The sequence below is a fragment of the Calidris pugnax genome, unplaced genomic scaffold, assembly GCF_001431845.1.
Source record: "Calidris pugnax isolate Ruff unplaced genomic scaffold, ASM143184v1 scaffold147, whole genome shotgun sequence".
NCBI lineage: Eukaryota > Metazoa > Chordata > Aves > Charadriiformes > Scolopacidae > Calidris > Calidris pugnax.
Genome location: NW_015092359.1, coordinates 3946751 through 3960314, shown reverse-complemented (window position 1 = coordinate 3960314; position 13564 = coordinate 3946751). Strand labels below are relative to the sequence as shown.

The 13564-nt window shown below is 50.1% G+C and overlaps 1 protein-coding gene across 1 annotated transcript; it reads right to left on the bottom strand.

The window, feature by feature from the left end:
* Window positions 1-890: 890 nt before the first annotated feature.
* Window positions 891-4764, bottom strand: LOC106900347 (solute carrier family 22 member 7-like). Its single transcript, XM_014962372.1, has 3 exons — window positions 4387-4764; window positions 1667-1770; window positions 891-978 (listed from the first exon to the last, which is right to left on the bottom strand). Exons 1-3 carry the CDS (start codon window positions 4762-4764, stop codon window positions 891-893), a joined length of 570 nt encoding a protein of 189 aa, XP_014817858.1.
* Window positions 4765-13564: the final 8800 nt, after the last annotated feature.

The window sequence follows — 13564 nt, the reverse complement described above, 5'->3', positions numbered from 1 at the left end:
GCCCAAGTTTTAATGAATTTACTGCAGATCTACTGGATGCACTGTCCTCGCTGTGATCACAGGGGCTGCAAACCTCTCCTGATGTGACCTGTGGGCCCCGTGGCCAGGTGGCTCAGGTGGGCAGTGCACAGTCAGCTCTGCTCCTGGCTGCTTACGAGGGCACAGCTTGCTGTCAAACCCTCGTTAGCCATCACGTCAGTAGACTGAAGGGTCCTGCTCTGGCTAATTGGAAGCCAAGCCATAACTTGGTCTTTTTTTTGTTAGCTGCTCCCAATTTTCTCTGTTGCTTCTGTATCCTTTTAAGATGGGGAAGGAGGGTGAAGGGAAGTCAAAACTGCACTCGATATTCAAGATGTGGGGCCACCATGCATTTACATGTTACTGCATAGTGATGTTCTCTTTAATTTTATATTCCTTTCCTAATGATTCTTAATTTTCCATTTGCTTCCCCAGCCACCACTCATTGCTGAGTGGATGTTTGCCTGCAGCTGTCTATCATAATCCCCAAATCTTGCACCTGAGCAGCTGTGGTCAGCTCAGAGTCTTCAGTTTTAAATGAGAAGTTAGAATTGCTTCTCCCTTTATTTTAGATTAATCTATCTTGATTTTAGATTAATCTATCTGTCTTCTGATGCTCCCATCCAGTCACAGCTTTTTAAGCTCCTTCTGCAGTTCTTCTCACTCAGAACTCATGCTACCAGCCTGGTAGGGTCACTCAGAAACAACTTCCCACTCGCTTCTTTTCCAGATAATTTATAAATGTGCTGAAAAGCACACAGATCCAATCCCAGGTCCCCATAGGTCTCACTCCATCATCAAAAGCAAACGCTTACAACTCCTTCCTGGCTTTTAATCAATTATTTAGTCATGCAGAGACCTTCCTTCTTATCCTAGGGCAGCCCAGTTTCTTCCTTTCTCAGTCTTTTGTAAGGAAACTTCTTGAAATCCATGTAGATGGCATCTCCCCTATTCACACGCCTGTTAGGACATTTCGAGAAACCCACTATGTTGGTAAGGCATGAATCCTTTGAAAATACCCCACTGATTTTTCACTGGCATCTCATATCTACCCGTGTGGCCACTGACTCAATCTTTCAGAAGAGTTTCTACTAATTTTCCCCCTACAGATAGATGTCTGTCTGCCTGGCACATAGTGCCTGAGATCTTTTTTGGACACCAGTTTAAAAACTGTTTGATAGGTGATACCTTACCAGCTCCCTGCTCTGGAGGTCACACAATGCCAACAGCATTCCAGCTTTTTCATCCCCATAGGGCTCTAGAATGAGCACTCCCTGCTCCTGGCAGTTTACTGACATTCACCTGGTTAACCAGCTTTCTCCCTTTTTTTTTTTTTTAGACAGTTGTCTTTTCCAAAAACAGTGTCACAGACAGGGGATTTTTTTCAGTTTTTACTGTTCCTGCAGCAACTGACTCCTGACCAAGGCCAGAGCTACTGCTCTGGTGGGCTGCTAACTGGCTGCTCCATTAATTTAGGCAAGGCATCGCTTCCCAGGATGACTTTAATCCAATTATCATGTGAGAGGCTGGATTGTCCCTTTATGATTATGTTTTCTCCTTTCTCTGCCCCTCCAACTGCCCTTCGCGGGTCACAGGTTTGTGAACTTCTCGTTGTGGAATGGGAGAAACAGCCTGAAAGGGGGCAAACCTGTCTGAAAGGTATCCGAAGACCACGGCCCCCATCGTCACGCCAATGAAGAAGAAGGTTGCTGTCGCCTGGTTCAGTCCACGCTGCTCGCACACGAGGTCCCACTGAAACACAAAGCCACACAAAATGACACTTAGTGCCCAGTTCAGTCTCTGCTGCCCTTTCATGCCCCTTTCCTCTGGTGGTTGGCCTTGGCGTCTTGCAATTTATATCGGCCAAAGCTGATGGAGGGGTAGAATCCTGCACTAAACTGCAGTGCTGGAGTCCTGAGAAATGTAAAGTTGCATCTTACAAAGCTCCCTGTTATCTGTCCCCACTGTGACAGCCTCTCTGTGATCACTTGTTGGACATCAGAAAGGACTGAGGAGGAGGACTTGGGGGTGCTCATGGATGAGAAGCTCACCATGAGCCGGCAGTGCGTGCTGGCAGCCCAGAAAGACCACCACATCCTGGGCTGAATGAAGAGAAGTGCAGCCAGCAGGTCAAAGGAGGTGATTCTGCCCCTCTGCTCTGCTCTGGTGAGACCCCACCAGGAGCTCTGTGTCCTCAGCACAGGAAGGACATGGACCTGTTGGAACAGGTCCAGCAGAGGGCCACGAAGATGATCAGAGGGATGGAGCACCTCTGTTGTGAAGACAGGCTGAGAGAGCTGGGGTTGTTCAGCCTGGAGAAGAGAAGGCTCCGGGGAGACCTTCAAGCAGCCTTCCAAGATCTGAAGGGAGCTCCAGGAGAGCTGGGGAGGGACTCTTTGTCAGGGAGTGCAGTGACAGGACAAGGGGGAATGGTTTTAAATTGGAAGAGGAGAGATTTAGATTGGATACCAGAAAGAAATTCTTTGCTGTGAGGGTGGTGAGGCACTGGAAGAGGTTGCCCAGAGAAGCTGTGGCTTCCCCATCCCTGGAGAGGTTCAAGGCCAGGCTGGATGGGGCTTTGAGCAACCTGGTCTGGTGGGAGGTGTCCTTGCCCATGGCAGGGGTTGGAACTAGATGATCTTCAAGGTCCTTTCCAACCCAAACTACTCTATGATTCTGTGATCAGAAAGCTTTCCTGGGTAAAACTAATCATGGAGACATCCCCTTTTCCCTCTCCTGTGAAAGCTGCTCTCAACCTGCCCGGGTATGTGTCTGCCCAGCTCCCTCTGTCATGCCCTGGGACTGTCCAGGTTAAAGTGGGCATTTGCAGGGTGCTGGCACTGCTGTGGGCTGTAAGACGTGCCCCAGCCTTCCTTAGGGAACGTGGTGTTGATATCCCGTTCCTGCTACCCTGACCAGTTTCCTTTGAAGCAGTCCCTGCAGGGAGGAAGGAGGGCAGAGGGGGAGTCAGACCAAATGCTTGCTCCTGATGGTAACTTACTGGTTTCTTACTGGGAAGTTGGTCTAGACAGTCTTCCTAATCGAGTTAATGAGCATCATTTTACTTTCTTGGAGGTGCAAATGTCGCTAATCATTACAGAATGCTGTGGCTGAGCTGCGGAGTTAATTTTCTGTATGTGCAGACTTGGCAAAACTTAGTTTAATCATCAACCCAGCCTCTCTGGAGAGGCCAGCCAGACCTTGAGCAACCTTTCCTGCTGGAAGAGCAAAAGACTCCAGAGAAAGCCCTGCCTTCAACATGTCCCGAGGCCACCGCACCATGGGTGCAGCACCATGAGGCTCCGTGATCAGCATCCTGGCTGCAGGAGCACCCCCCTGGCCTCTTCCCCTGGGGGTCCTTCACACCCTTCTCCCTGAAACAGTGCCAGGTACAGACCTGGTACACACCGGGACCCTCACCTCCACGTCTGATGAAAGCAGGGTGGTTGGGGGGAAGCATCAGCTCCGGGTTAAGACTTGGCCCTGCTCTCGCTGAGACAGTCAGCTGCAACCATTTCCAAGCCAAACGTGCCCTTTTTGTCTGACCAAATTGTCCCCTTCTCCGAGACCTCCTGTGATTTGGGCTGCTTTTCAAGGAAGGTAAAGCATTAACACCCAGAGGTATCACTGTCAGCCCTAGCAAAGTGTTTCAGAAGGCAGGTGGTTAATGTTTGATGGGCAGGGACCTTGGGCAGGCTCAAGGTTAGGGCTGGCCAGCATGCTGCAACTCAGCAGGAGGCCCTTGGAGAGCAAGAGAACACCTTGACAGCAAGAGACACCGGTGGGAAGAGAGGCAGCAGGATCCTGGGGAGAAGAGGGGGAAGATGGAGATCACTGAGGAGGGGGCGGCCAAGGGTGTAGAGGTTACAAAGTGTTTGGAAAAACAAGAAAGCAAGTCATGGGCTCATATACCACATCCTGCAGAAGTGCCGTGTGGCCCAAGCAGAGAAAATCTGCAGGTCAGACTAGATGACCTTTGGACGTCCCTTCCATCCTGGACAATTCTATGATTCTATGAAAAAACTGTATGTGTGTCTTCACCCCACCCCCCCAATCTCTCAATCACCTGGAGAAACTAAAATGCTTATAACAAGAAATGTTGGTTTCTAAGGATCAATATAAGCAAGAGTAATAGTAACAATAACAATATAATAATAATAATAATAATAATAATAACAATAATAAAAATAAATGTTAGCTTCTTACTCTGAGCTTCAGAGATCTTTCCTGTTTCAGGAAATCTTCTCGAACAAGTCGTTCCCACTAGTTAAAACACTAAGATTCGCCCCTGATTCTGTGCACCCAGTGAATACCTCTCCATCTGCTCCTCAAAACACATTTCCAGCTAGATCACAGGCCAAGTGTTACCTGGGTGGAGATGGTGGAGGCGAACTGCGAGTGGTCATAGACCCATCCGTGCTGGCAGGGCTGAATGATGGAGTCGTTTTCTGGTTGCAGAGAGGAATTGAGCAGCAGGTGAAACTGAGGCTGCGAGAACATCTCACAGGACCTGAAAGTGCCATCAGGCTCCTGGGGGATGCTGATGAGCAGAACTTCCTCCACGGTGAGGTTCACAAATGCCTCTTGGTGTGGAACCGCACAGTGATGAGAGGGAGTAGCAGCAAGAAAATTGTGCAGCAGAAAATGCATGGGAAGGTTGATTCTTGGGAGGCAGAGGATAAACAAAATCAAAATCTGGAATCTGCCGAAGCTGCCAATTTCCAGCAAGAGATCCTCAAATTTCATCTTTTCTGTGCAATTTGTTCACTCAGAGCAGCTACGTACCAAGGCGCAGCCACATGAGCTTGGAAAGTGGTCTCTATCCTTGGAGCTCAACTTCCCATGGCTTTTCATCCAGCCACTTCGCTGGACTTTGAGACCTGGCTGAAAGGCTGTCAAAAGTCACAGCGAAACTCTCCGTTTGGGGTAGAGCCAAAGAAATTATCCTCTGTGCACGCAGCACATCCATCTCAAGCGGACCCAGCACAAGGCGCCTCTCCTCCTGTTGGAGGAAAGGACAAGGGTCCTTCCCTCCTGTTGTAGTTTTTGAGAGGGAGATCCACATTAGGCAAGCAGGCCGTGGGAAATGGGCCATGAAAACAGTGTTGTTTTCTGGTGTGGGGGGTACCATGCAGCATCTCAGGTGCTGCAACAAACTCCATCTGGTGTGAGCTGATCACCAGCCAGCCCAGCTGGACCATAAAACAGGCACCCAACAGGAGAAGGAGGGTGACCCACTGTGTAGGGATGCCCAGGGGCACCAAAGCCTGGCTGCTGTGCATCAGCGAAGTGTTTTTTTAGGATGATTTGTGTCAAGTGATGACCTAGGAGCAGGGAGTATGGAAAGAGTAAGAAAGTGCCCAGAAGAGGAGACGAGTCTCTGCATGGATGCAAACAGGGAGATAAGCGCTTTGGGGAGAAAGGGTGGGCTGTGGGTGAGGGCCACCTGCTCACCACCATCCTCCAAAGGCTGGAAAAAGTGAAAATGTTTCCCCACAAAGTCCCTTTCTCCACCTGGGAGAGTGCTTTCCCAGAAGACGTGCACGGAAGCGACGGGAGCTGCAGTGCTGGCACACAGAGAGGCTGTCCCTGCCGTGAGAAGGACCATAATGTACTCCTGCAAGGTCACAGCCTTGTGCTGGTGTGCTCTGGGGACTGATGTGACAGCCAAAGGAATGAGTGTCCAGCCCCTGACAGGGCAACTGCTGCCACCACTGCATGGGTCTTGCACCATGGTTCCTCCATTGCTTGCTTCAGGTAATGGTTTCCTGGAAGAGGTGTGTCTTTCATGTGAATTTCCGCTCCTCTTACTCTCTTAACCGAGGAAATGAGCAAGAGAACACCTTGACAGCAAGAGACACCGGTGGGAAGAGAGGCAGCAGGATCCTGGGGAGAAGAGGGGGAAGATGGAGATCACTGAGGAGGGGGCGGCCAAGGGTGTAGAGGTTACAAAGTGTTTGGAAAAACAAGAAAGCAAGTCATGGGCTCATATACCACATCCTGCAGAAGTGCCGTGTGGCCCAAGCAGAGAAAATCTGCAGGTCAGACTAGATGACCTTTGGACGTCCCTTCCATCCTGGACAATTCTATGATTCTATGAAAAAACTGTATGTGTGTCTTCACCCCACCCCCCCAATCTCTCAATCACCTGGAGAAACTAAAATGCTTATAACAAGAAATGTTGGTTTCTAAGGATCAATATAAGCAAGAGTAATAGTAACAATAACAATATAATAATAATAATAATAATAATAATAACAATAATAAAAATAAATGTTAGCTTCTTACTCTGAGCTTCAGAGATCTTTCCTGTTTCAGGAAATCTTCTCGAACAAGTCGTTCCCACTAGTTAAAACACTAAGATTCGCCCCTGATTCTGTGCACCCAGTGAATACCTCTCCATCTGCTCCTCAAAACACATTTCCAGCTAGATCACAGGCCAAGTGTTACCTGGGTGGAGATGGTGGAGGCGAACTGCGAGTGGTCATAGACCCATCCGTGCTGGCAGGGCTGAATGATGGAGTCGTTTTCTGGTTGCAGAGAGGAATTGAGCAGCAGGTGAAACTGAGGCTGCGAGAACATCTCACAGGACCTGAAAGTGCCATCAGGCTCCTGGGGGATGCTGATGAGCAGAACTTCCTCCACGGTGAGGTTCACAAATGCCTCTTGGTGTGGAACCGCACAGTGATGAGAGGGAGTAGCAGCAAGAAAATTGTGCAGCAGAAAATGCATGGGAAGGTTGATTCTTGGGAGGCAGAGGATAAACAAAATCAAAATCTGGAATCTGCCGAAGCTGCCAATTTCCAGCAAGAGATCCTCAAATTTCATCTTTTCTGTGCAATTTGTTCACTCAGAGCAGCTACGTACCAAGGCGCAGCCACATGAGCTTGGAAAGTGGTCTCTATCCTTGGAGCTCAACTTCCCATGGCTTTTCATCCAGCCACTTCGCTGGACTTTGAGACCTGGCTGAAAGGCTGTCAAAAGTCACAGCGAAACTCTCCGTTTGGGGTAGAGCCAAAGAAATTATCCTCTGTGCACGCAGCACATCCATCTCAAGCGGACCCAGCACAAGGCGCCTCTCCTCCTGTTGGAGGAAAGGACAAGAGTCCTTCCCTCCTGTTGTAGTTTTTGAGAGGGAGATCCACATTAGGCAAGCAGGCCGTGGGAAATGGGCCATGAAAACAGTGTTGTTTTCTGGTGTGGGGGGTACCATGCAGCATCTCAGGTGCTGCAACAAACTCCATCTGGTGTGAGCTGATCACCAGCCAGCCCAGCTGGACCATAAAACAGGCACCCAACAGGAGAAGGAGGGTGACCCACTGTGTAGGGATGCCCAGGGGCACCAAAGCCTGGCTGCTGTGCATCAGCGAAGTGTTTTTTTAGGATGATTTGTGTCAAGTGATGACCTAGGAGCAGGGAGTATGGAAAGAGTAAGAAAGTGCCCAGAAGAGGAGACGAGTCTCTGCATGGATGCAAACAGGGAGATAAGCGCTTTGGGGAGAAAGGGTGGGCTGTGGGTGAGGGCCACCTGCTCACCACCATCCTCCAAAGGCTGGAAAAAGTGAAAATGTTTCCCCACAAAGTCCCTTTCTCCACCTGGGAGAGTGCTTTCCCAGAAGACGTGCACGGAAGCGACGGGAGCTGCAGTGCTGGCACACAGAGAGGCTGTCCCTGCCGTGAGAAGGACCATAATGTACTCCTGCAAGGTCACAGCCTTGTGCTGGTGTGCTCTGGGGACTGATGTGACAGCCAAAGGAGTGAGTGTCCAGCCCCTGACAGGGCAACTGCTGCCACCACTGCATGGGTCTTGCACCATGGTTCCTCCATTGCTTGCTTCAGGTAATGGTTTCCTGGAAGAGGTGTGTCTTTCATGTGAATTTCCACTCCTCTTATTCTCTTAACTGAGAAAATGAGTTCTTTATTCAGCTGGAGCTACTGCAGAAGAACAATAACAGATGGAACACCTGAGAGGCTGAAGGTGGCTAGTCATCAAAGGTGTATAACACAAAGTATTATATCACACAGCTTCTGGGCAAATGCTTTGACCCCAGGGTGGCAGGGAGCAGAAAAATTGCTGAATTTTTGGAAAAGCTATAGAAACAATACCTGGAAAATCCAGGAACTAGGAGGAGGTGGCGTCAGAGCTGGCACGGTTTGGTTCACGCAACCAACACAGTTAGAAGAAAAGTCCCTAGTCCTTGAGCCAGGAACAAAAACATCCAGCAGAAGTAGCAGCTCCAGGTACTCCAGGCATGCCAACATTGCTAGGAGGTGTACAACCTCTTCCATGGCTGGCAGAGACCTGGCTGGAGGATGACTGGCACTTCAAGACAAGACAGCCACAACTCCCTGCCCCACGGCTGAGCAAGCTTAGGAAAAGGGATGAGATTTGGGCGGTTAAACTGGGAACAGTGGGAAGAAGGGGGCACTACCCAGACTCTGGAGAGCCCAAGGACCCTTTCCTGCAAGTCCCTTTACACCCTGGCCAAGTCTGGGTACAAGAATGGGTACAAGCACTCCCTTGCAGGGGGTGCTCTGGACAGGGTCATCCCGGGATGAACATGAAGAAAGCACAGAGGAGTGAAGTGGGGACATCTGACAGTTTTGTGCCTCCAGGGTTACAGTTTAAGCTGAAGTTGAACTACAGGACAACTCGTTTCCTTCACCGCTGGTCTTCTGAGAGCAAGGAAGAGAAACTCTTGTTGATATGCTGTTGCATATTTAAAGTGTGAAGCAGCTCCAGCCTCCCCGCCAGAAGCGAGGTTTCGGGTCGTTGCTCTGCCACTCCTGGGGCTCTGCCTTTTGTCTGTGATTGCTTAAAATCTACATCAGTCCGTCACTGTATTTCCCTGACCCAAGTGTGTTCATTTAACCAGTTACCAGATTTAGTTAATGACCACCACGTGTGCAAACTCTGTGACTGACTATACCCTACCACTTGATTAATTAGACCCAGGACCTGACTCAAAGAGCCCAGCAGTGGTGAGAGGGGGCTCTCTGCTGCTGCTTTCACCTATAAAGCTGTTAAAAAAAAAAAAAAAAAAAAAAAGAGTTTACCTTTTACTTCACACGTGTACAATTTTCTTCTGCAATCCTTTTTTTCTCCTCGTCGGGATGCCAAATGCTCATTGAGAAGGAAGATTAGTCAATGACTTAGTGACTCATATGCTGGTTTTTCTCTTTCCAGCAGTAATTTCATAACACCTTGCGTGGAGCTGTAATGGGCTGGATGATGAGAGTCGTGAGGAAGTTGATTTGCTCCTTTAGCAATTAGAGCCACCCCCGGGGTGTCCCAGCTGCTGCGGAGTAGCTGGAGATCTGATGGGTTGTTGCAGGTTGGTGCTTAAATAGTATTTTTCTCCTATGGGAAAGCTGCAGATCCTGAAATCCTTCCTCCTCTCCGAGTTATTCCTGACTGCCATGAAAATACCTGTCCATCAGAGCCAACGCTCTCAGAGGGTAGACCTGTCCCCATCCGACTACAGCTCGTCGCAGGCTGGGATGCAGGAGGGAGACACGGCCACACACAGGGAGTCTCAATTTTTTTTTCTGTTACCCACAAAGGCTGTATGGACAGTGAGGTCCTGCAAAGTTGGCCAGAGCCAGCTGAGGATGCCTGCAGTACCAGTCTAAGGTGGTCCATGCTGCAGTGGTGGGTCCAAATGCTCTCGGCAGGATGCATGTGCAGCAGATGTTGTAGCTCAGTTGGAGAAAGCAGAGGAGCAGCCAACAAAGAGGTCCTGGGGCTCCTGAAGATCTTTGCTTGGTGCTAGAAGACAGCAATGTTCTGCCATCCTGACTTGGCACCACATTAACAAAACTCCTATGCTTTCCGTTGCTTGCAGTGGTCTTGTGTGCGGACATTTTACTTGGTCACACAAACAAGTAACAACTATTTTGTAAATAAGCTGGTTCTGGCCAAAGCCTCTTTTCTTGCCTGTCAGACATAGGAACGTTGATCCTGCTTTAATGTGAAACCATGTGAGCCACTTCCATGTCTCCTGCCACGTGTGATCATGGGTCTACAACCAGTGCTTTCACCCTCTCTGCTCCCTGGCCAGATCCTGCAACCTGTGTTGTGGCCCCTCCTATGGTCATCTTATGGAACTATTTTCTTTACATCTGCATCTCACCAGTGCTGTTAGGAAGCTGTAGCAGGCAGAGATTCAGCCCAAATTATTAGGCTGGGTTTTACTGAAGAAAGGACAAATCCAAACTACTACTTCAGCCAGGGAAAGAAAGAATGGGAAGGAGTGGGAAGTCCAGGCAGGATCAAATCTTTTCTGGGGTGAGATGCCACCTGACTAAATAACTGTCACTTGCAGAGGATAATCCTGTGTAAAGTGAAACGTTGCCAGGGAGTTCAAGACACGGACCCACTGGTTCAGGGAGCAGCACCAGGAGGGGCTGAGCCAGGAGCCACGGTGGCCCCAGCACTGGCCATGCCCTCCCCAACAGGGTACAGTCCCTCGGGGTCACAGCACGTACAGCAGAGCCAGGGGTGGGACAGGGTCCATCAACAGCCCCAGACCCAGCAAGGGGATGAACTGGGACAAGTGTCCCTTCGGGGAGCCTGATCTGGAGCAGGAGATGGGGTAGGAGACAAGGCTACAAGGCAGGTCCAAGGTCCATGTGGCAGCCAGGCCTGGAGACAAGGACACATACAGGGACAGGGGACCCAGACCTGAGCTTAAATGAGCTCCTGGGCTGTAAGCAGACAGTGCATGGATGGCAGGTGCAAGGCAGTTAACACCCATTAATGCTCTTGAGGCCCTGACACACTGCCTCTTAAAAGAAGTGCCGGGGTTTTACATCAAAAAGCGCCTGGAGAGCTTGGAGCACTGGCTGGAACGCTATTTTTGGAAAGCCTGTGCAGACAGTAAAGGTGTGGGAGTGAAGGTATGCACAGTCACACCATTTTTTTCCTCTGAAAGAGGAGACGGGGCAACTGGATGCTGGGAGTGATTTGTAGGTAACTACTCCTAACGCTCTGCTGCCCCAGCAGCTCCACAGCTTCGTCCTGCCTTCCCTTCCTCTCCCAGGCCATTCCCAACAGGTCCCTTCCCACCAACAAAAGTGAAGAAAAGCTGCAGAGCATCCAGGGGAGCTGCCTTCACCGTACAGCACCAGACCTCCAGTGGGGTGAACTGCTCCACTCATCACTTCCTCCACTAATTACCTTCCTTCCACCAACTTCCTCATTTAAACCTGAGCATCCCCTAGCTCTTATCTCAGCCGACCAAGACTTCATTTTTCTGCCCTGTTTTGATTTTTCTGCCCTGTGCTTGAGTAGGGATCCTCTGCACTTGGCAGTTTCAGCAATACGGGCACTGACTCTGGCTTCAACCCCTCAAATCAACGCGAAACTCACCCAATGCTGCATCTCCAACAGGAGCAAAAAGCTGGGGAAGGAGTGTAGGAACAGAGTACTTATCTGGTATTACTTCCCAGGTGGTCTTCTTGCCCCCAACCTATCCCTCGTTTGAGGACGCAGTTTTTGTGACTCCTCCTATTAGATGCATTGCCCTATTGAAAGCTTATTAACAGCTTTCAATTTCCACCTATGGTTTGAGATGATAAAATTCCAACATAATTTTATTTTTAGGTAATTTTATATGCCCACAGACTAGTTGTATTGTCATGTAATTGCTCAGGGTAATGTCAGGTATGTAATTATGGACAGTACGTAATTATGCAGTTCATGTCTTCATATCAGTTCAACCCAGTATACAAGTTCCCGAAGTTCCTTACTTCATCTCTTTCTGCACCTCATCTTCTGAACCGTGCATGAAAACTTTGTCACCCCCATGTTGATCTGCCTGTCCATCTGTCCTGGATGTGGTGCTGAGAACATGTCAGAGAACATGGATGGGGGGGACTCTGTGATGCAAGCTGCTCTGTGGCCCTTCCTTGGCAATGTTGGCTGTTTCAAAATGTTCCTCCTGCCCTCACCATCTTGGTGTCCTCCTGCTCAAAAGACGTCCCCTTAAGCAGTGAACCCTCTGGGTTTGCAGAGGTGGTGGCTGAGCAGGGAAGGTCGTGGTCTGCCTGCACCATGCCCACCCCACCTGTCCCAGACTTGCTCACCAGCAGCAGCTCTTGCTGGACTTCTCCCTGTCATCAGCCTTATGGAATCATGCAATTGTTGCAGTTGGAAGGGACCTTCTAGAGATCCTCCAGCCCATCTCCCCTGCCAAAGTAGGGTTGCCCAGAGCACATCGCTCAGGAGCATCCAGGTGGGGCTTGAAGATCTCCAGAGAAGGGGACTCCACACCCTCCCTGGGCAGCCTGTGCCAGGGCTCTGCCACCCTCACCCCAAAGAAGTTCTTCCTCAGATTGGAGTGGAACTTCCCATGGTCCAGCTTGTGCCCGTTGCCCCTCGTCCTGTCACTGGGAACCACTGAAAAGAGTCCGGCTCCATCCTCCTTCAACCCACCCTTTAGATCCTTGTCAGCATTAAGAAGGTCTCCCCTCAGCCTTCTCTTCTCCAGGCTGAAGAGCCCCAGCTCTCTCAGCCTTTCCTCATCAGGGAGATGCTCCAATCCCTCCATCATCTTTGGTGCCCTATGCTGGACTCTCTCCAGCAGTTCCCTGTCTCTCTTGAACTGGGGAGCCCCGAACTGGACGCAGGATTCCAGTTGTGGCCTCCCCAGTGCAGAGCAGAGGGGGAGAATGACCTCCCTCCACCTCCTGGCCACACTCTTCCCTACACAGCCTGGGATCCCATTGGCCCATTGCCACAAGGGCACAGTTCTGGCTGATGGATAGTGTATGATCTACCAGGACCCCCAGATCCTTCTCCTCAGAAATGCTTTCCAGCAGGTCCACCCCTAACCTATATTGGTGTCTGGGGTTCTTCCTCCCCAGGTGCAGAACCCTACATTTGCCCTTGTTGAACCTCATCAGGTTCCTCTCTGCCCAGCTCTCCAGCCTGTCCAGGTCACACTGGATGACGGCACAGCCCTCTGGAGTATCATCCAGTCCTCCCAGTTTGGTATCATCTGCAAACTTGCTGGGATGTGTTATATTTTCAGCAGACATCTAGGAAGTTTGAGTCCCCCGTGAGAACAAGGGCGAGTGATCACGAGGCCTCTGCCAGCTGCTTATAGACTGTTTCATCAATCTCTACATCCTGGTGGGGGAGTCTGTAACAAAATCCCACCATGATGTCTGCCTTATTGGCCTTCCCCTTGATTCTTACCCGTAAACACTCAACATTGTCGTTCACATTGTGAAGTTCTAGGCATTCAAATCTGTCCCTAACATAGAGAGCCACCCCACCGCCTCTCCTTCCTTACTTACTTATCCCTTACTTACTTCTGAAAAGTTGGTAGCCATCGATCGCAGCATTCCAGTTGTGTGAGTCTTCCCACCACGTTTCTGTGATAGCAACTAGATCATAGTTTTCCTGCTGTGGAATGGCCTCCAGCTCCTCCTGTTTGTTGCCCATGCTGCCTGCATTTGTGTAGATGCACTTCAGCTGGGCTAATTGTCCCGCCACTGTTTGGGGAGGGGAAAACGAGCCCTAATTCCCACCTGACTGTGC

Coding starts and splice junctions, on each gene's coding strand:
- LOC106900347 (XM_014962372.1), bottom strand. CDS start 4,764: ATGAAATTTGAGGATCTCTTGCTGGAAATTGGCAGCTTCGGCAGATTC. Junction 1,771..4,386: donor CCTCCACCATCTCCACCCAG/GTAACACTTGGC, acceptor TTTGTGTTTCAG/TGGGACCTCGTGTGCGAGCA. Junction 979..1,666: donor TTCGGATACCTTTCAGACAG/GTTTGCCCCCTT, acceptor ATGTCCTAACAG/GCGTGTGAATAGGGGAGATG.